Source organism: Hylobates moloch, unplaced genomic scaffold (assembly GCF_009828535.3).
Source record: "Hylobates moloch isolate HMO894 unplaced genomic scaffold, HMol_V3 SCAFFOLD_12, whole genome shotgun sequence".
Lineage (NCBI taxonomy): Eukaryota > Metazoa > Chordata > Mammalia > Primates > Hylobatidae > Hylobates > Hylobates moloch.
The window spans coordinates 66,551,098-66,574,477 of NW_026652287.1; the positions used below are offsets into that span (position 1 = coordinate 66,551,098).

At 36.3% G+C, this 23,380-nt stretch overlaps 1 protein-coding gene across 7 annotated transcripts in view; it reads right to left on the reverse strand.

The window, feature by feature from the left end:
- The window catches only part of GRIP1 (glutamate receptor interacting protein 1), a 715,306-nt gene that overhangs the window by 163,926 nt on the left and 528,000 nt on the right, over positions 1 to 23,380 (reverse strand). For all 7 annotated transcript variants that reach the window (XM_058426061.1, XM_058426059.1, XM_058426058.1 and 4 more), the window contains exons 5-7: positions 19,411 to 19,494; positions 13,680 to 13,755; positions 11,403 to 11,548 (exon numbers count right to left, since the gene is read on the reverse strand). In XM_058426061.1, the coding sequence (XP_058282044.1) occupies positions 11,403 to 11,548; positions 13,680 to 13,755; positions 19,411 to 19,494 (306 nt within the window). The remainder of the gene's footprint in view (positions 1 to 11,402; positions 11,549 to 13,679; positions 13,756 to 19,410; positions 19,495 to 23,380) is intronic.

A 23,380-nucleotide genomic window follows, 5' to 3' on the forward strand; every position in this document is an offset into this window, starting at 1 on the left:
TTTATTCTAAATACAAAGTCTCTCTTTTTAGGTGTTGAAAACAAACTCCAACTTCTCAAAAACATTGTGAAGGCTGAAAAATACATGTTCCACAGCCATGCCCTCCAGTTTGTTGTCTCTTGCAGAGGGTGTAAAAAATGGGGATTAGTTACAGTGAAAAGATGACAATAAACTATTCTATTATTGAGATTTATCATATAGAAAGCCTCTGAAACTGAATTAGATATGCACTGGTTCTTTGGTCTAGTGGCTTGAATCTCACTTGGGTCTCTAAGTGGGTGTGGGATGGTAATAAGATGCATTTGTAATCATATGTACCTGTAGTGCTCAGGTAGATGGTGTAGGTAATCACAGTGCTCTTTTCCTTTAAACTTCAAAATCTTTCAAGCCTCAACAATCTTCAAACTGCAAAATCCTTCTCAATGCAGTGTTTCAGATGGCCACCACCAGTTAATCAGAGATGACAAAAAATAGAAAATTATTGACTCCCCCTGGCCTAGATGAGCCTCATATATAATATATATAGTTTTGTGATACTTTATCATTTATTTGTCTAAGAATATCCACAGAAAGATGATAAAACATGCTGTAGTCAAATATGGAGATTAGAAAAAATCTCAAAAGCTACTTATTCATTTGTTTGAAAAATATTATTGAAAGTGTCCTTTATGCCAGGCACATTGCTAGGCATTGGAGTTGCTCTAGCTGATAACCTCTAAACAATTGGTTAGACTTCCAACTACTGGCATCTCTTTTCTAGTCGGTTCCTGTCTCTTCATCTTGATTTTGGTGGACAGTCCCATGATAGGCAGAATTTCTGAATTTATCCCCCAAAGATTCCATGCCCTAAGCCCCAGATTCTGTTAATATGATGATACAATATATAACTCCAATGACTATGTTATGTCATTTGGCATAGTGGACCTTAAAAGGGGAGATTATCTGGGTGGTCCCAAGGTCATCAAATGAGTCCTTAAAAGTAGAGTGCTTTCTCCAACTAGTAGTATGAGAAGAAGGCAGAGGAGAAAGTTAGAGATATATGAAATATGAGGACTCAGTGCACCATTGCTGTCTTGAAGATAGAGGGCCATGTGAGAAGAAATGTGGGTGGTTTCTAGGAACAACGTATGGTTCCACAGAACAGACAGCAAGGAAATGAGGACCTTGGACTGACTCCAAGGAATTGATTCTGCCAACAACCTGCGTTAGCTTGGAAGGGATCATTTCCCAGACCTTACAGATAAGAGCTTAACCTGCTGACGTCTTCACCTAGGCCTTGTGAGATCCTAAGCAAAAAACTCATCCATGCCTTACTGGATTTCTAACTTATAAAACTGTAAATCACTACCTTTGTGGCATTTTGCTACAATGTAATAGAAAAATAATACAGTAATGGTGGGAGGGGTTGGTGTGGGGAACCCAAGAGCAACATCTATCTAAATATTAGAGAATAATTTTGTATCTTCTTCAAGCTTCTGTGTCTAATTCTTTAAAAAATTTCCAAAAAGTAACCCAAAAGTTTGTTGGAATGTATAGCTTATATGTACCAATTTTGGCATTTGTTTTGCATTCAGTAGCCAGGATTAGTTTGTAACACATGACTGAAAAAAGGCTTGTATACACAATATATAAAGAAATCATATAAACCAATAAGAAGAATAGAATTATCCAATAGAAAGAAAATGGATCAAAACACTTGAGCAGACATTTCACAAAAATATCTATATGGCCAATATTGAAAAGTACTCAACATTCTTATTCATCTGGGAAATAGACATTAAAACCACAATGAGATATTATTATATTCTTTTCAGAATGGTTAAAATGAAAAAGACTGACAATACCAAGTACTGGTGAGGATGTGAAGGATGTGAAACTGTTAGTGGGAGTGTAAATTGGTGCAACCACTTAGGAAACACTTGTTGGCAGTATCTACTAAAGCATGTAAATGACATGTAACCTAAGGCCTAGCAATTCCACTCTTAGGTATAATCTGATGGAAATGCACACATATGTTCCCCAAAAGACAAATATTAGAATGTTCACAATAGTATTATTTATAGGAGTGGCAAGCTGAAAAATACCCAAATAATAATCAATAAGGAAGTATTCAAATTGTGATCTATTCACACAATGGAATACTATACAACAATGAAAAAGAACGAACTATTGCTATAGGCAACAATATGATACAATCTCACAAACATAGTTTGGGCAAAAGAACCCTGCTACCAAAGAAGTATACTGTATGATTTCATTTATATAAAGTTTAAAGTCCAGCAAAACGAATCTCTGGTTTAGGAAATCAAGACAGGGGTTACATATGGGGAAGGGATGGGAGAAAACACAATGGGGCTTTTGGTGATGATAATTATGTTTCATTTCTTGACCTCGATGGAGAACACATAAATGAAAATTTAATAAGTTGTAAAACTAAGATTTCAGTGCTTTTTTCTTTGTGCGTTGTACTATAATACAAAAGTAAATTTTAAAGCATACTCTATTCTAATTTAGTAATATAAAAGTAACTAAAAATTCATACCCTTTCCTAAACTAGGGTAATTCTTTTCTCACCTGCTAGTTTTATCTCCAGAAACATAGTAAGTGGCTCTGAGTTTGAATATGTAAAAGGGAATGAGGAAGGTGGGAGCCAGAGTATTCTACAAAAATAAACCTTTTTTTTCCTCTAAAAAACAGAGAACGTATAAGAAAATCCAATTTTCATCTTAGAAAAATAACATTCTAAGTAAAATACCATTGTCATTTAAAACTTATAGACTTCTTTTATGTAGGAAACCCTCTGAACTTCCCTTTAATGACATTTTCCTTGAAAAGAAAGTTAAGTCAGTAACCCACAAGGAAGCTTGTGTGTCGTGTTATAAATACTTTAGCAGCCCTTGGAAAACTGTTTCCAGTTCATTGAGATCACCTGTAAGAAATTGATAAAATATGGGCCGGGCGCAGTGGCTTATGCCTGTAATCCCAGCACTTTGGGAGGCCGAGGCGGGTGGATCACGAGGTCAGGAGATGGAGATCATCCTGGCTAACACGGTGAAACCCCATCTCTACTAAAAATACAAAAAATTAGCCGGGCGTGGTGGCACGCACCTGCAATCCCAGCTACATGGGAGGCTGAGGCAGGAGAATGGCGTCAACCCAGGAGGTGGAGCTTGCAGTGAGCCGAGATCGCGCCACTGCACTCCAGCTTGGGTGACAGAGCGAGACTCCGTCTCAAAAAAGGAAAAAAAAAAAAAAAAAGAAATCGATAAAGTATGAATAGTGGCTAATTTACTCTTGCGACTGGTAGAAGTTTTATATCTTGATATCTCCCCAAAATAAAATATAAAATATAGCCAAGATGCACTTGTGATAATGCCAATAAACCTATAGTTTTTGACTGCAAGGGAGTTAATAATCTCTTCTGAAGACTTACAGCAGTCTTGATAAAAAGGAATTATTTAAAAATTGCTATTTTATGTTTGCTCAAGATTAAATGCATATAAGTAAGGACTACCCATGTAGCTGCTGGGCAAAGATATAATACCATAGGGCATTCCTTTCTTTCTTATCTTTTTTTTTTACAGAGGGATCTTGCTCTCTTGCCCATTCTGGAGTGCAGTGGTGTGATCATAATTCATGGCAGCCTCAAACTCCTGAGCTGAAGCAATCCTCTAGCCTCCGCATCCTCAGTTTCTAAGACTACAGGTGGGTGCTACCATGCCTAGCTAACACTGTAGGGCATTTCTAAGGAAATGATAAAACTTTTGTCAGTATCCTTGGTTTTGCATGCTAGCATAATCTAGCTGATCAAAAAGAAAGGTTTGAAGCTGAGCAAAGAAAGTAACAGCTAAAGGGAAAGACAGAGATTTACAAGAATTCAGAAAAATATCATAGGTAGATTAAGAGGTGTTGTGATTGAAAGATCCATCATGTCATTGTGCAATGTAAGATAAAATCATGTAGTAACTTCATTTTAGACCTACAACATAAACACTGATGTTCTGCTACATTCTACACATACCACTTAATGATGATGATTCATAAGAACAGCTAATCTATGGGTGAACACATTGTTCAATTCACAGTTGTCTTTAAGTGCCTTCTATGTATGTGTGAGGGCTCCACATTAGGTGTTATGGAAATACTCAAATAAGGATGATTGGTTAGTGTCCCCACAGAGTCTGTAGAACTAGTGGCACAATAGAAAAATACACAGATTATTAAGGTAAAGTAAAATGTAAATACTTGCAAGAGTCACCAGGAAAGTATTACAGAAAGTGCTCCTTCCTCTCTCAAAAGGAAAAATGAGAGACTGAATAATCCAAATAAGAACAGGATGAATGAGGGAGATGGATTTGACCTGGGCCAGTACTATAGTTTTGCAAAGTTTTTGCATAGGAATACTAGATATTGGGCACAACAGTGGGAAAGCTCAGGGCATTTGGGAAAAATATTTTAGTTATTGTTCCATCTTTATTATCAACTACAATAGTTTGTTGGTTACATTTGAAAGCTACTAAGATCACTGTAGACATTAACTGTCTCTCGTTATAATTACTCTATAGTGAACCTTGTTTATTCAGCCAGCAAGAATTTCATGTTTATTGACTGCCGTCTGTGGTTCTTCCCAGGGAAGGAAGTTACAAAATAGACAACTATTAGAGAATCATGTAATTTTAAAAATCCAGAGCAAGTTACAAGTTAGTACAGATTTAGCACAATCTTCTACACCTCTTGTCTCTATAACACCTGCCCAAGGATTGGTGTTCAGAACGATGTTCTTGAGATAATTGTGTGCTCCTCCACCAAAGACTCAAGTACCCAAATTAGTATATATTCTCGGGAACATATTTTATAAATATTTTAGCAAAGGTCTAAGCAAAATAAGTATTCTGATGAACTTTTAGAAAATAAAATGATTCAGAACATGTCATTTCCAAATATGCTTCCTAGCAACAATTCAATGTTGTCACAGAGTGAACCATCAGCTACATCTTAATTCAGCATAATGGGAGACTTTAGGTTCATTTTAGAGAAATGGAGCATGAAAGAGCCAATTAAATTTCTTGGTATTCACTAACAGTTTGGTTAAGGCGAGCACTTTACATGTATTCACTCACTTCATCTTTTCATCAGTCCTATGAAGAAGTACTACCATCATCCCTATTTTAGAGATGGAAAAGTTGAAGCTTGGAGAGGTCAAATATTGTCCAAGTTCAACAGAGAGCCAAAATCCAAAACCAAGTTTGTCTGACTTTAAAAGGCACTGTATTTTACTACAGTCATTGCTTTCAGAACTTTTTTCCTTAGATGTTCATGCTTTCCAAAGACATGGAATCAACCCAAATGCCCATCAATGACAGACTGGATAAAGAAAATGAGATACATACACACTATGGAATACTATGTAGCCATATAAAGGAATGAGATCATGTCCTTTGCAGGAACATGGATGGAGCTGGAAGCCATTATCCTCAGCAAACTAATGCAGGAACAGAAAATCAAACACTGCATGTTCTCACTTATAAGTGAGAGCTGAGTGATGAGAACACATGCACGCATGGAGGAGAACAACACACACTGGGGCCTGTCAGGGGAGAAGGGGAAGGGAGAGCATCAGGAAGAATAGCTAATGGATACTGTGCTTAATACCTAGGTGATGGGTTGATCCGTGCAGCAAACCACCATGGCACAAGTTTACCTATGTAACAAACCTGTACATCCTGCACATGTACCCCTGAACTTAAAAGTTGAAGAAGAAGAAAAAAAAGATGCTAATGCTTTCCTTATACTTTTGTGTTACTTTTCCAACCCCAGGGATCTCAGACCCAATCATTTGGTAATATAGTTCAACAATATTGAAGTGGAGGTTTTTCCCATATGCATTTTAAATAATTTGTTCCCAATTTATTGAGCACATATGATGTGCCAAGCACCACATATGCATTAACCCTTCTGTTCCTCATAGCAACTTGTGAGTGTGGTAGTGTAATTACCACCATCTTACACAGGAAAAATCTGGCCTCCATGACTCCATGCTTGGCCTTGGTTCACTGTCTCCATCAGCGCATTGGCCTCCTCAATGTATTCTATAGGGTCCTCTACGCATTCCTGATGTAACTACTGGATGGTCTCAGAGCTCAGTCCTTGGGCCTCTCTCTTCTCTGTCTAAGCTCTCTCCCCTACGTGTCTCATCTAGCCTTGCAATATAAGTGATGATGACTTAAAAATTTATATCTTCTGCTCTGACTTGTATACTGAACTCCACCTAAAATACTCAACTTTCAACTCATACCTCCACTTACATGACGGATAGACATCTCAGACTTAGCATATCCAAAATTGAACTCTTAATTTTTCTTCAAACTTATTTTTCTGTCTTCCTTATTTCAAAAAATTGTCCTTAAAATGTCAACACAGACTAAATTAAACTTTATTTAATAAAATTGATAGTTTCAATAGCTTTCCTAAACAGACCACTGAATTTGCTAAAATTTATCATTTGAGATTTACTGAAAAAATATATCTGATTCTGGTTGAGGTATTGATATCTATATTGTACACACATACATCACACACACACACTTTCTAAGAAGTAATTTGTGTACTTGTAATTATGTAAATAAATCAAAGTATTATTAATGAAAGTAAAACCAAAGCCATAAGCATGTCTCATTGTCAATGAAAAGGTGCTCCACATTGTTATTCATCCAGAAAATATGTATCAAACTTAAAATGAGACACCACCACATGCTGATCAGAATGGTTAGAATGAAACAGGCAGAGAATACTGATATGGTTTGGCTGTGTCCCCATTCCAAATCTCATCTTGAACTGTGCTCTCACAATTCCCACATGTTGTGGGAGGGGCATGGTGGGAGGTAATTGAATCATGGGGGTGGGTCTTTCCCATGCTATTCTCGTGATAGTGAATAAATCTCATGAGATCTGATGGTTTTATAAAGGGGAGTTTCCCTATACAAGTTCTCTTCTCCTGTTTGCCGCCATGGGAAACGTTCCTTTCACCTTCTGCCATGATTGTGAGGCCTCCCCAGCCATGTGGAACTGTGAGTCTGTTAAACCTCTTTCTTTTGTAAATTGCCTAGTCTTGAGTATGTCTTTATCAGCAGCATGAAAATGGACTAATACAAATACCAAGCACTAGTGAGGATGTGAAACAAAGGAAACTCTCATATACCATTAGTGGGAATACAATATTTAACATTTAATTGTGTCTTAAAATGGCACCTATTATTTTCTTTGTCAATCCCACATCATCTGCTTAGAGAAGTTGCCATTTCTCTGGCTCATTCTGTTTGGGCCATTCAACATATGTTCTTGTCTTCCATACCACAGTTGCAGAGTGCACTATATCCCTGGACACAGGGCTTAGTGTAGTGATCAGCATTTGCCTCAAGCTAAGTCATTAAGAATCTTTTAGAGGAGATCAGTCTTGTTTCTTTTTCTGGCATCACAAACTCTCAAAATAATGTAGACTTTTGGGTGGTAGGGCCATCTTGCCATGACATAGGAGAGCCTTTCTCAGGCAAGGAGAACTGAGAAACAAAACTCCTATGACATTATTAAACTTGTTTCTAAAGCCAGGATATATCTTGGGCTTTTTACTTTTGTAGGCTAATAAATTCCCTCCTTAGGCTAGTTGATATAGTTTGGCTTTGTGTTCCCACCCAAATCTCATCTTGAGTTGTAATCCCACATGTTGATGGAGGGGCCTGGTGGGAGGTGATTGTATCATGGGGGCAGTTTTCTCTCATGCTGTTCTCGTGATAGTGAGTGAGTTCTCACAAGATCTGATGGTTTAAAAGTGCGTGGTGGTTCCTCTCTCTCTCGCCACAATGTAAGATGTGCCTTGCTTCTCCATGATTGCAAGTTTCCTGAGGCCTCCCCAGCCATGCAGAACTGTGGGTCAATTAAACCTCTTTTCTTTATAAATTACCCAGTCTCAGATAGTTCTTTAGAGCAGTGTGAAAATGGACTAATACAGAAAATTGGTATTGAGAGAAATAGGGCACTGCTATAAAGATACTTGAAAAATGTGGAAGTGACTTTGGAACTGGATAATGGGCAGAGGTTGGAACAGTTTGGAGGGCTCAGAAGAAGACAGAAGATGTGGGAAAGTTTGGAAATTCCTAGAGACTTCTTGAATGGTTTTGACCAAAATGCTGATAGTGATATGTACATATACCACTGAACTATTGTTCCTTATCTAATTTAAGATCGTAAGTTTTTAACTGAAATTGTTGTATCTATTTAGCTTTATCTAAGAGTGATAGAAAGCTATTACAATGGAAGTCCATAAATAACTTTGAAGGGAAATAAGCTACTGAGAAAAGTTTTTATGAAAAACAGATGACTAATGCCTTTAATATATAAATAGTTAATATAAGCCAATAAACAAAAAACTAAAAGCACCTCCAACAGAAAAATGAATAAAGGACATAAATGACAATAGAAAATGAAAATGACCACATGAAAAAATACTTACCTGCACTATAAATTTTTTGAGTTAAATTAAAATATAATGCAATGTTTGCCTAACAAATCAGTATATTAAAAATGATAATATTCAATATTGACAAACTCTGATGAGATGTACACTTAAAGCATTGCTGGTAGTAATATAAAATAGTGCAACTTTTCTGGATGACAATTGGAATTATGTATCAAATATATCTAACACATTGTCTCAATGAAATGAGAAATACAGACAAACATTTAGGTAGGAAGATATTCTTTTTAGTTATTTATAATAGCAATCTACTTGGAAATGGTTAAGTAAATACAGAATTTATTTTGGGGTATAATATGAAGTAGGAATTTAATTTTCCCCAAGTGGTTAATTGTCCCAGCATCATTTACTGATTAGTTGAACATTTTTTCACTGATGTTTGACTATACCTCTGGTTCCATATGGACAGTGGTCTGTTTCAGGCATTTTATCCTCTTCTACTGGTCTCTTTATCATCCCATGTTAATATTAGATAGACTGAAGGCCACAATTTTAGAATGAGTCTTGATATTGGGTAGAACAGTTTTCTCTGCCTTCAGATTGTTTCAAAACTATTTTGACTATTTTTCCCTGCTTCCTTTTCTAACTTCATGTACATTTTAGAAACAGCTTATTCGGGTAACCTCAAAGATGCTTTTTTTGAGATTTTAAATAGAATTAAATTTGTTGATACATTTAGGAGAAATGACATATTTTAGCTATTAAAGCTTCCTCTCCAAGATCATAATATAGGTCTTTATGTATTTAAGTATTCTTTTATGCATCTGTATATGCATATGCATATCTATAATGGGTTCATATAACTTTTTTAAGGTTTATTCCTTTTGGAACCTTATAATTTTATTGCTATTATAAAGGATACCTTAAAATTTTATCTTTCTGTTTTGGCTGATATACAGAAAGGCAACTGATTTTTGTATAATGATCTTATATTCAGCAACCTTGAGGAACTCTTAAAATGAGTTTCCTTCCTGATGGTCCACTTTCTCCTATAAGGAGCTGACTGGGAACTCTAGGGTATGAAAACTGTCAGGTTTCATGCAGAATGTGAGACTGAGTTGGAAAGAAGGCAAACAGTAGGGTCACCCCATTCCCTCCTGACCCTAGCAATGGTGAAACTTGGAGGGCTCTTCCCTTAAATGGTATCTATCCCAGTGGAGGAGACCTTGTCTCTCTGATGTGGAATGTTGCAGCCTTACAGAGACTATTGTCTTCAGTCTGGGAGCTGGTTCCTTCTAAGCCTTTAGGTTTTAACCTGTTACCTCTTCACTGACTGCCCTATTTAAATCACCTGCCAACCCTCACCTGTGCCTGCCCTTATTCCCTATTACAGAATACTGTTCTTGTCCTTTATGGCAATGATCACACTTTATGAGTTTATTTGTTTGGTAATATTCTTGTTTACTGTCTGTTCTTCCTAACCATTGCAAGCTTCATAAGGGCAGGGACCAGGTCTATTTTGTTCATCTTTTTCCTGGTCCCTGCCATTTAGTTCAATAAATGTTTGTAGACTGAATAAATGAGGTAGATGTCAAATATCTGCTTCAATTTTTAATGTTAACAATCCACTTGTCTCATCATTTAAAATATACCCTACTTATGTAATCTGATTTTATCTTCATAATTGTCTTTAAAATAGGGATGCTAGTCCCCATTTGACAAATAAGGCACAGGGAAATCAAATCATGTGCTCCAAATTAATATCTAGAAATTAGCAGAGTTGAAAAAAGAACCCAAATCATCTAACTCAACATCTAATTAAAAAAACATATAACAAAAGGAAGAGAGAAAGAAAGGAGGGAAGGAAGGATGGAGAGAAGAAAGGAGAGAGGAAAAAAGGAAGGTGGAAAGTAAGGGAGGCTATATTCATTTGTGAACTTTCCATGTCAAGGGCATACCACATCCTTTATCCTTGTAAAAACTCCTTAAGTTTCATACTTTCCCATTAGGAAACCTCATACTCTCCAGACATTTCAGGCCAGCAAACAGATTAAGAATATTCTTGTACGATATTGTTATATACGAGTCATACAGAGTGAGAAATAAAGGAGTATGCAGTTATAGAGTAAGTCTCTTTTTCTCAGCTACATTTCACAACATAAAACTAGCTGGTAAAGTCAGGTCACCTAATCGAGTCTGATAATTATAAGGTTTACTCACAGCATGATTTAAGTTTCAATTTCAAGTTCCAATTCATTCTCTCATAATTTTTCTGCCTTAGTCAACATTACACAAGACGTTGGCTCTCTTAACATTTAAGATCCACATGAGAATATCTTGCCAGTTTTACTATAGGTATGAGTGTAGACATAGTTTCTTTCTAGTAGAATCATATAATTTAAAAAAGAAAACTGCATTCAAGTTTTTATTTTAATCAATGATACTAAATATCCTTTATTTTTCTTATCCCTAAATCTGATTGTGAAATAAATGGTCGTTTCTATTACTTTGATTAGCTGGCTTTGTACTGTGAAGTTACAAGAAGGAAAGGAATCACCTACTGCTGTCAGTCTCTATGTAATAATAATAAAAAAGTACCAGTCCTTAAGTTAATAATACTATTTTTGTGATTTGGAGGGGAAAAAACACTTTGCTGCCAAAGGGTAATCCACATAGAAGAGCTGATTGCTAGGTGAAACACTGACAGAATGAGACTTTATTATGGAACCTATTGACATGAGAACTCTACATCACTGTAAAGTACAGCCACTCACATCTGCCTGAACTCAAACAGAGTAAAATGATATAGTATTTATGAATTCTGTCTGCTCCAGGAGGGCATGACAATACATACTTAATCCAACATGGTTTATCAGGGACAGACAGTGATGTACTGGTGCTTAGAGATCACACCCTCAGAACTCCAACATACCCATTACTGAGACATCATATTCTATCAGCAGCGTTGCTTCTTGTCCACATTGTTTAAGAATACTCATGGCTTCAGCATGCGTAGTTCCAAGAAGCCGAATTCCATCCACACTGAGCAACCTGTCACCAGGTTTGATCGTGCCCTCTCTGAAGGGAGAATAAAGGAATAGTCTTGATTAATTTAGCATAATGGGGCTTAGTATTAATAGTCACTTTAGCCAAATTCGTTTTGTCACACATATTCTGCCATCCATCCCATTTGCACTCTTTTTAAGCATCAAATGTGACAGTAAGAGTATAAAGAAGTAACCCTGAACAGAAAATTGCTGTAATATGAAAATCAGTAATGAGAAAATAACTACACATTAGCAAAAAAACCTAGTTACCCACAGGTAATTCTTGGAGTACAAAAGTAAGAAGGGCACATTTTCCTTTTTTCTAGGTTTTTGCCTGAATGTCTAAAATGGATTTATTGGAGGCCAGAAAATACTATTCATCTATTTTCCCAAAGTCAGGTAAGCAGAAAAGCCTGCAAATTTCATTCGAATTATTACTAGTGCATCCAAGCAGGATAGGAACTGCTGGTGAGAAATTTCCCTTGTCTATAAATTTCCCTACTGACTTATAAGGCCATTTGGCAATAATTAAATTTATTCGATCTCACATTCCCTGGAAGAGGAAGGCAAATGCTATTCTCCCTGCTGTGACCACAGACACTCAAGGCACTGAGAGATGATCAGGACTTCAGTGACACCACAAAAGTACAGCCAGAGTGGCCCCCAGATAACACTCCCCGCCTCAGGGAGGGGCACAAAAATGAGAAAATCAAATGGTGGGATTATATGTTTAGGATTTGGAAAGAATAATAATGACCTTTGAAATAAAAATCTTTCACCTAGTTCACTCGCTAAGTCTTTTGGCTCCAATTTTTTTCTTAAATTCTCAGATTTCTTTGAGTTCTAAATTAATTTGGTAACACAAGTATGCCACTCACAAGCTCGTAGCCTATGTTTTGACATTTCTGTCAACTCTAAATGTTAATAAGAAATGAAAACATTCTAATTTGCTTCAGGAAGAGTGATTCACTAGACACATGAGAAGGGAAAAGGGGAAACTCTTGGACATTTTGTTACCCGCTGCAAAAGCAAATATACATCAGCACAAGTAAGAAAACAGTGTTTTCCTATTTTCTAATTTTATACGAAATATCACTTTCTTAAAAGTGAGCTAATCATATGAGTTTCAAAGGAAAAGAAGCCTGAATTCCTCCCGCAGTTCTTTCACTTACTCACTGCCATACTGGCAGTTTTGTCATCTGTAAATGTGGATACAAAGACCTCATTTAGAGGGTGGTTGTAAGGATAAAATAAGATAATGTCCACCAAGCACTCAGAACAGTCCCTAGCACATAGTAAATGCTTAATAAATAATGGTTATTATTATCTCTATCTCTTAACAAAGGTTTTTAAGTTTATCCTGGTCTGAAACAGAGACAGGAGGAATCAGTACATTTTCCTCCTCCCCTTCAACAATCTCTAATGGCAGCAGTTGTGTTCCCCCATCATTATAGAGTCAACTTTTGCTGTGGGAAACTAATACAGAAATGAGTATCTCCAGAGACACCTAAGTTGTGAGTTTACTTGGGGCCCTAATTACAATAGGAAAGTTGAAGGCATTTGCCCTTCACATAATCAAATTAGCAAGGAAGAGAAATGCAAAGAAAACTCTAGAGACTAATGAAATGTCTTCCATTTTGCTGAAAGTCACTTCCATTCTGACCTACATAGTCACTATCAAAAAATAACACTAATAATAAGAATGTTGAGAATGGTAAGAATCTCACCACCACCACCTATCTGTTCAGGCTGGGAGATTAGCAACAGGAAAAGATGCATTTCCAGCGTCTGCCTACAAGAGCCAGCTGAGTTCTGGAAGTACCTCCCCTGTGCCAGGCCCCCTGCAAGGCATTATATATCTCCAATCTTTGATAAAACTGAACAGCTCTGAAAGGTGGTATTATTACCTACATTTCCAAAGGTGGTGGAAATTGAGCTCAGTATTAAGTCACTTGACAAAGATATAGTGTAGTAAGTAGAGAATCTAGAGGCAAACCTTATTTTTTCTGATTCCATAATTCAGACTCTCCGTTTTCACATTGTAACATGTTTGCTTAATATCTACATTTTACTGTAAAATTTCTAATTTATCAACTTCTATGTTAAAGTCCCCAGCTTTATTTATTCTATTTTGGAGAGTGACACAGAAAGATAAAGTTTACCTGTCAGCAGGCCCTCCAGGACGAACGCATGTTATCACAACTGGACGAGATTTATTTCTATCATCATGTGCTCCCCCTAGCAAAGAAAAGGAATAGAGCTTAAAAATGCTTTCACTGTTGACATTTTAAAAAATCACCTACAAGATATCAGCTGAGAAATGTCCTACTTGATGTACGGAGGAAAATATGTAAAATTTTCCTTGAGGCATACAAAAGCCTTAAAGGTCTTGCTGATTTTATATAGAATATATTTTTGAAGTCACCATTTCTCCATCTTTCAGTAAATATATGGCTGTAACCAGGTAATATATAAAGTATTTAACAACTGGTATGGCAAGCGGATCAACTGATTATATCAAGTACTGGCCCAATTTGAACAGCTGTCAGTTATACAGTACAGATGTGTATATTTGTGCCAATCAAACTGATCTAAAATACTGGTCAGTACATCTACAACAACCTAACATAAAGGAAACAAAAACCAAAGTAAAAGAAAAATCCTAGTATTAAAAAAGAAAGCAAAAAAAAAAAAAATTCAAGTGACCAAGTGGCTTTCATTAAAAGTGAGGTGTTCAAAAATTTGGGGCAAATTTTTCAGACTGTGTCAAGCCAGCTGCAATCCTTGAATGGGAATTTTAATTTTCTGTTAGAAAAACTTCTCCACAAGAATTCATAGAAACATAGATGTTTCAAGAGGGAAGGTAATTTATTGTAAATTCTCTTTTTAATCCATGACCCTTTTGTACAACTTCCTTAATCTGTGCACCCCAGCGTCTGCATGAAATGCCCAGGTGCTGGCCTACTTACTAGATGTGAGGCTGCTCACTCCACATTTGGACACCAAGGAGTGTTAGAAAGTTCCTCCTAATATTTCACTGATATCTCTCTTCCTTCAACTTTCATCCACTGGTCTTTGTTCTGTGATCCAGAGCAGTAAAATAAAAATGTATGCTCTCTTTTACAAAAATGCTTTTCCGAAAGTTGAAAACAGATTTTACACCGGCTAAATCTCACCTTCTTAATGTTGAACAATGCCAGTTTCCTTATCTATTCTTTATGTGACCTGATTTCTTTGCACATCACCATCCTGACTATTCATCTGGGAGTTTTCTAGTTTGCCAATATCTGATAAACATAAAGCTATTGTCAATTATTGCTCCCTTAATGTTTGCCTGCTAGAACAGATGGACATTTCCCAAACCTGGCATAGGCTGAAAGGTCAACTTATAGAAAATAGCCTAAGAGAAAAATTAAAAGGCATTCACAGTTCCTCAGGAAGGCAAATGCTTCTTTTGTGCTCACTTCTATGACAAGTGATTTGTTTAGTGCAATTGATTGGTAAAAGCTCTCATTCAGTATTTTCTTCTTTCATTGTGTTTAGCTTCTTTAGAAATTCCTCTTTAAAATAAGAAATTCACCACTTTCTCAGAAAAAAATTTTAAAATGAAAATTTTAAATATCACCACAAATGCTTACCCATATTTATGTAAATACTATTACATAATTTCTCTTTTGCAAGGTCATCCTAAAGGATAGGTTTGCTTTGCCCTAAAGGAAAACTGAGAAAAGGATGGGGGCCAAAGATAGCATGAAATCATTCCACAAATTTTGGTTTGTACTTACAAATTTCAATATGTAATATCAAATGCTTGTTAAAGTGTGAGGTAGTTCTATATTTCTTGATATGTGGCATTTTACTGTTATTTGTAATGAACCAAGCTTCCTGTGTGACTCACTTAGGTTCTGGAAGTTTGCCTCAGCAAGGCCAAACAGGAACCATTCAGAGACCAGTAATATTCTCAATCCTGGTGTACATTAGTATCAACTGGGATGCTTTTTGAAAATATCAATGCCAGGGCCACAGTGCAGACCAAATCTGAATATCAAGTAGCATATGTTAAATGACTAGGCCCACCTACAATTTTGCATTTGAGAATGACTAGAGAAGGTTTCCTTGTCTAAAGTGTAAAGCAACTTCATAGCAGAGTGCCTTTCCTATCAGCCCAACTCATCTCCTCTGGCTTGCTTGCATTAACTGAAATTTAACACTCCAAGGTTTAAGCCAGAACATCATTTTCATTCTATGGATGCAAGGTTCTATTGTTTAGGGAATAAAGGTTTTAGAACCTGTGACTTATGGCATTAGAAATATCATTCCGTTCATCAGCTAAAAGCTTAATGTTGCAAGTTCCATTCTAATAGGTTAAGAAGAACTTCTCCCATACTAAACAGATATGCTCCATCTGCAATATCTTTTCTTTCCTGACTGTCCTGGTATTTTCTATTGATCTAAGTTTAGCTCAACTCCCATCTATGCCAAAATATCTTACCTGCCATTCTAATATTTACTCACAGCACTTTCTCATTCTGATTAACCAGTGATTCTTAAGTGATGGGTAGTGACCACCTTTTGAACAGGGAAAATCCTCCAGATGGACCTCTAACTAATCTAAAAATAGAAATCCTTTGATTCTCATTGAGAAACTATGCAAAACTCCAAAAACTTTTAGGTTCAACCAACATATTAAGGGAGTTATTAAGGCCTATAAAAATGTGGTCCTCATAAACTAATACTGGCTTATTGTGAGTTTTTTAAAATCAGTATAATACTACGAAGTCTGATGTCCATACAAATCTATGCAACATTCAATCATTCACTTATTAAGTGCCTCCACATACCAGGCAGTGTTCTAAGCTCACATTATAAAACTCCTGGGCATACACACAGATAGTTGAAATTCCTGCAAACTGTGGGAAGGGTGTTTTACTAACATTATATCATCAGTTGTCTTGAGGTGGTTGCGCATTTCAATTGCTTCTATTCTGTTTATTTCTTAATAATAAATTACTCTTGGTTTAGCTTTTTCATTAGTAATTTGATTTGTTATTGACTAACCATACAGTCACTATCAATGAATATTTGCAACAGCAGTATTTTTTGGTATAGTGTTTCAATAATTAGGCTTGTATGCATGTGATTCAAGAGCCTTCTCCTTCATACCTGTATTGCAAAACAGATTTGCATATATCACCCTTCAGCCAAAAATTACTTGTACAGTGACTTTTTACTATATCCATCTAGTTATTTTAAACAGAAATTTAGGAATGGTTAGGGTAAATGATCTTGGGCTCTGTTGCTCCACCTAAAAATAGGCCTTGGTCAGAAAAATGTAATAATAACAAGTCTAAACCTCTCAATGAGTTCCTAGTTCCACATTCTCTCTACTACTCACTTGAGCACTCTATCAGCTTTTGTCTTAAATTCACTGGACTGTAATTCCCTGTAGATCGAGGTCTTATGACTCCATAGTACTTTTTTCTATGCTGACATGTTGACATGTGCTTAATAAACATTTGATTGATTTGCTAAGTGACTGGCACAAAATGAAAGCTACTATTTAAAACTCAATCACTTAAGACAAATCCAAGTCTGTACAAGTATATCCACATCTCTTTTATTCTTTGATGCATATTTACTAAGATGTTTAACTTTAATTAATATTTTAATAATTTTGATATAATTTTTACTCTGGTGAAGTATAAAATATTATGGGTGAAGACAAAAACAATCAAGAAATGTGAACTGTTAAAACATTCCTGATAGTGGAAAACCAAATACTGCATGTTCTCACTTATAAGTGGGTGCTAAGCACTGAGTACACATGGACACAAAGAAGGGAACAGACACTGGGGCCTATTTGAGGGTGGAGGGTGGAGGGTGGGAGGAGGAGGAGGATGAAGATTGAAAAACTGATTGAGTATGATGATGATTACTTGGATGACAAAATTATCTGTACCCCAAGCCCCCATGACATGCAATTCCCCCATGTAACAAACCTGAACATGTACCCCTTGAATCTAAGATAAAAGTTGGAAAGAAAAAAATCCCTGATGTTTATATAGCTCCCTATTGAACCTCATTGTCATACTATGAATTGAGAGTTGTTAATGTAGGCATAGTCTTTAAGGAATAAAATTACTAATGAGAAAACATAATGCAAGATAAAATTATACTTTAGAATTAGTAGGTTTTTTTTTTTTTTTTTGAGATGGAGTCTGGCTCTGTCACCCAGGCTGGAGTGCAGTGGCACGATCTGGGCTCACTGCAAGCTCCGCCTCCCAGGTTCATGCCATTTTCCTGCCTCAGCCTCCCGAGTAGCTGGGACTACAGGTGCCCGCCACCATACCCAGCTAATGTTTTTGTATATTTTTAGTAGAGATGGGGTTTCACTGTGTTAGCCAGGATGGTCTTGATCTCCTGACCTCATGATCTGCCTGCCTCGGCCTCCCAAAGTGCTGGGATTACAGGCGTGAGCCACTGCACCTGGCCTAGAATTAGTAGTTTGATGACAAGTTGGAGTCACCTGAAATTGTTATTATCAATGCCATACTATAATAGGATGACTTGAGCTGAAGCACATAGATACCCAAGAGATTAGAATCTTCAATCCATTTTTAGAAAGCTACAATAACCAAATGTGTTTCTGGAGAAATTTATTTAAATAAAGTCCCTTAATCCTAGTGTATTAAATCAAATCAAGCATACTAAACATTTTTGATTCAGTGATATAGAAAAATAAAAAAGGAAAGACAAAAGACATGTTGAAAAGTATAGGATGACTGAACTGACAAGGTTTATAAACAGTGGCTTTTTGCTCCGTATTAATGAACCAAAAATAGAGCTACATAAGATTTCCACTTTTATTATCATTCAGTGTTGTGTTTATTTAAAGAAGAGAAGATTTTTTCTACAGAGAGTGAGAGAAAATCTTTACAACTTATACATCCAACAAAGGACTAATATCCAGAATCTATAGGGAACTCAAAGAAATTAGCCAGAAAAAAACCAAACAATCCCATCAAAAAGTGGGCTAAGGATATGAATAGACAATTCTCAAAAGAAGATATACAAATGGCCAACAAACATATGAAAAAATGCTCAACATCACTAATGATCAGGGAAATGCAAGTCAAAACCACAATGTGGTACCACCTTACTCCTGCAAGAGTGGCCATAATCAAAAAATAAAAAAAAATAAATGTTGACATGGATGCAGTGAAAAGGGAACACTTCTACACTGCTGGAGGGATTGTAAACTAGTACAACCACTATGGAAAACAGTGTGGGGATCCTTAAAGAACAAAAAGTAGAACTATCATTTGATCCAGTAATTCCAGTACTGGATATCTACCCAGAGGAAAAGAAGTCATTATACAAAAAAGATACTTGCACATGCATATTTATGGCAGCATGATTTGCAATTGCAAAAATATGGATCCAGCCCAAATACCTATCAATCAACTAGTGGATAAAGAAACTGTGGTATGCATATACAATAGAATACTACTCAGCCATAAAAAGGAATGAATTAATGGAATTTGCAGCAACCTGGATGGAATTGGAGACCATTATTTTAAGTGAAGTAACTCAGGAATGGAAAATCAAACATCGTATGTTCTCACTCGTAAGTAGGAGCTAAGCTATGAGGATGCAAAGGCATAAGAATGATACAAGGGACTTTCAGGACTCAGGGAAAAGGGGGAGGGGGGTGAGGAATAAAAGGCTACAAATTGGGTTCAATGTGTACTGCTCGGATGGTGGGTGCACCAAAATCTCACAAATCACTACTAAAGAACTTATTCATGTAACCAAATACCCAAATACCACCTGTTCCCCGAAAACCTATGGAAATAATTTTTTTTAAAGCAGAGTTTTCTAACCAACACCTACCTCGTATTACAAAACCAAAGGTATTGCCTTCTTTATGTAATGTGACCTCCACTGTTCGGAAAATAACACTTGATCCTTGCACAGCTGAATAAAGGAAAGAGAAAGAAATATAACTTGTTAGTCATCATAACATTTCTAAATCATTCAATGTGGCATAAAATATTACAGATCCCTGTTGCAAATAAGTTTTGAGTAATAAGCAACAATTCCTTTTCAAAGAAAATGTTTAAAAAACTGTAATGACATAAAAATACCATAAAACAGTCATCTGTATAAGTGACTCTCATAGATACAAGTGGAACCAAAATAATAGATAGTTCATTTCCTTCTACATAGTTCGTTTCTAGATAAGAGGGGGATATTTACATTGTTTAAACTCTACCTAACAAGAGAGACAATATTTATATAAGTAGAATTGTTTTCCTTTTGTAAAATGCAAAAACAATATTTTTGTAACACTTGTAAAATAACTTCTGTATTTATTTTTATTTTGCAGCCGGCACAGGAAGAAAAATTACCATTCTCAGATTGCTATCAACAATTAGGCTGATGCTAATAGATGTTCTGACATATAAATAGCTATTAAACTAAGACACAGCAACCCAGATGAAACTTAGAGGGCAAAAGAAATTCTAACTACATTCAAAATACTACTACTATCTAAGCAACTACAGATTGACTTAATTTTACTTGATACATTATGCTTATGTTGTGTTTGCATGATTATCACTTTCATTTAACAAAATGGAATTGTATTGTCAAGCTGCAATCTCTAGTCACATTACATACAAGTATGATGGTATAAGGTATATGAAGGTATATTTACTAAAATATTCTGTAAGATTGCTTTCAAGAACCTGTTGAGTCATTCTGGTTGTACTATATACACTATTTCTGCATGAAAAAAACCCATAAAACTTCCACAAATTGGTATTTTATCATTATGCACAAAGGAATGTTTTTATTCATAGAGACTTGTGTAGGAGAATTTTAGATCTTTATCTTGAATTTGTACCTAGTTAATACCATGTTCATTATCAAGTAACACATTTTTTTACATTGCTACTAGATCCTGAAGGGTTTATTAGATAAAACTATTAGCAAAAAATATACAGGCAGGCCAGGCGCGGTGGTTCACACCTGTAATCCCAGCACTTTGGGATACCAAGGTGGGTGGATCACAAGGTCAGGAATTCAAGGCCAGCCTGGCTAAGATGGTGAAACCACATCTCTACTAAAAATACAAAAATCAGCTAGGCGTGGTGGCAGACACCTGTAATCCCAGCTACTTTGGAGGCTGAGGCAGGAGAATCACTTGAACCCATGGGGGCGGAGGTTGCAGTGAGCTGAGATTGCACCACTGCACTCCAGCCTGGGTGACAGAGTGAGACTCTGTCTCAAAAAAAAAAAAAAAAAATATATATATATATATATATATACACACACATACATATACATATAAGCATATATATACATACATATACATATATACATATATATACACACACACACACAGGCAGAATCCAAAGGCATTGTTTAAAAAAACTTTTACAGAAATAGCAAGTAGTTTTAGGCTTTAATTACAATTATTTTTAATTATCAGAAATTCTGAACCCTCAAGGGAATACACATGATTAAGAAAAGTACACATTTAAATTCATAAAACTGTCCACTATCTGGCTGGGACATAAAGTACAATAAAAATTTGGATCGGCTGAAAAACAACATAAACCTACAGTTGAAAAATGTTTTGGTATACTGCTGATTTAATTAAATGTCATATTCTTGCTATCAGGGGAATTTCAGCTTAGACTAATCAACTAGGAACAGTACTCACAAACAGATGAAAGTGTTGAGGTACAGTTTTAATTAAACAAAAAAAATTGAGTTCATTCCAAATATTTTCTTATTTCCATGGCCCAACAAGCCACTTGAAGAAATTGGTTAAGAACATGATTTTTTTTTGTTCTCTTGGTAAGCGAGGAAAGGAAAGGATATGGAAAGAAATAATTAATAAGAATTTATTGTGTGCTCAGAACTCTGCAAAAATGGTTTACACATATTATTTCATTTACTCAATAAATCAGCTTTCAATGATATATAACTGAATTCTAATTCTGGGCCACCTGTTCTTGTTGGCTGGGTATCTGTTATGGGAACGCAAAGTACTGCAATTTTGATTTTGCTTTAGCTAAATCTTGCTGACTACAAAATCTCACAATCAAATTTAAAGTCAATATAAAGGCTCTGTATTTTCTGCAGCTTTAGATTACCTACACTATTGTTCTCCATCATTTATAAAGGTAAATTTGAATGTTGGTTGCGTTTTAATACAATTAATGAAATAGATTTGGTCTTTATTGTTTTTATTTGCATGGCTGGCTCTTCGTGATTGGGTTTTCACATGCAGTACCAGACATCCTGCATTGCCATGTAAATTTTACTAATGACTCATACATATGTATGTGTACACAAAGTTCCAATTAAGGGGCTTACTCAAAAGATCAAAAGGTAGGTAGAAACCAAATTCACAGTGCAAAAATTCTCCTCGGTCTTTCAATTGTGCTGTTGTCCCTTCTTTCTACATGTGGATATGCATGTACTTCTACACAGTTATTTTCCTACGGTAGATGAGGTTTTTGAAATTACAAACTCCTTCCCTGCCTCCCTATTCCCTGTCTCAATAGGAGTTGTGAACTTTCCTACCTCATTATGCTGCACTTGCCCTTGTGACTTACTTTTGCCACTAGGATGTTAACAGGCACAAGCAGAGGCTGGAATTGCACTTACATGTTTGTGCTTGCCCTGTTTTCTCTCTGCCATTGCCACAAGAAGAGCTTCCTCCAGGTAGCTGCTGCTCCCTCAGACTGAATCCCAAAGTAAATCACATGGAGGAGACCTGAGACTCTTTCTCCCTGTCTCCTCCTCCACCTCACCACGACCACCACCACCACCACAATCATCTGTCTATTTTAGAACTGAGAAGTCAGAAGGCTGTCACAGGGACATGCTTTAACACATTTATTTGAGTTAAAAATGACTCCTTAGGATAGAAAGCTCATCTGAGTTAGCTAATGGAGTAACAGTGAAGATTGCCTTTGCCAATCAGATTACAGGGCAGACTGTTTTTCATTAAATGAAGTAAATCTGTAGCTCCAAGGTTTGCATGAAAACAGAATCTAAAGACACATAAAACAAACAATATGCTAGGAATTGCATCCTTTCTAACTATTTATGCTTATGATAATTTTAAGTGTTAACTAAAAATGGATGAGAATTATGTAACATTTCAAAGTTCTTTAAGAGTTAAGTGACCAAAAAATTTGAAGGCACTGCTCTAGACCAAATTTTTATTTTTATTATTTATTTATTTTTAATTGAGACAGGGTCTTTCCATGTTGCCCAGGGTGGTCTTAAACTCCTGGGCCCAAGGGATCCTCCTGCCTCAGCCTCCCAAAGTGCTAGGATTACAGATGTAAGCCACCACAGCCAGCCTAGACCAGCTTTTAATACATAAATATTGGGCCGGGCGTGGTGGCTCATGCCTGTAATCCCAGCACTTTCGGAGGCAGAGGCAGGCGGATCACCTGAGGTCAGGAGTTTGAGAACAGGCTGGTCAACGTGGTGAAACCCCATCTCTACTAAAAATATAAAATTTAGCCGGACATAATGGCGGGCGCCTGTAATCCCAGCTACTCAGGAGGCTGAGGCAGGAGAACTGCTTGAACCTGAGAGGTGGAGGTTGCAGTGAGCCGAGATTGCGCCATTGCACTCCAGCCTGGGCGACAAGAGCGAAACTCCATCTCAAAGCAAACAAACAAAATACCTAAATATCTAAGATACAGGTTGGTAATATTCTCTCTAAACACAGTCTCAAAGCATCACATAATTTTAAAGTCAGAAAGAGCTTTAGAGCTTATATAGACCAATCATTTTATTTTCATAAAGAAACTAAATCTTAGGGCCAAGG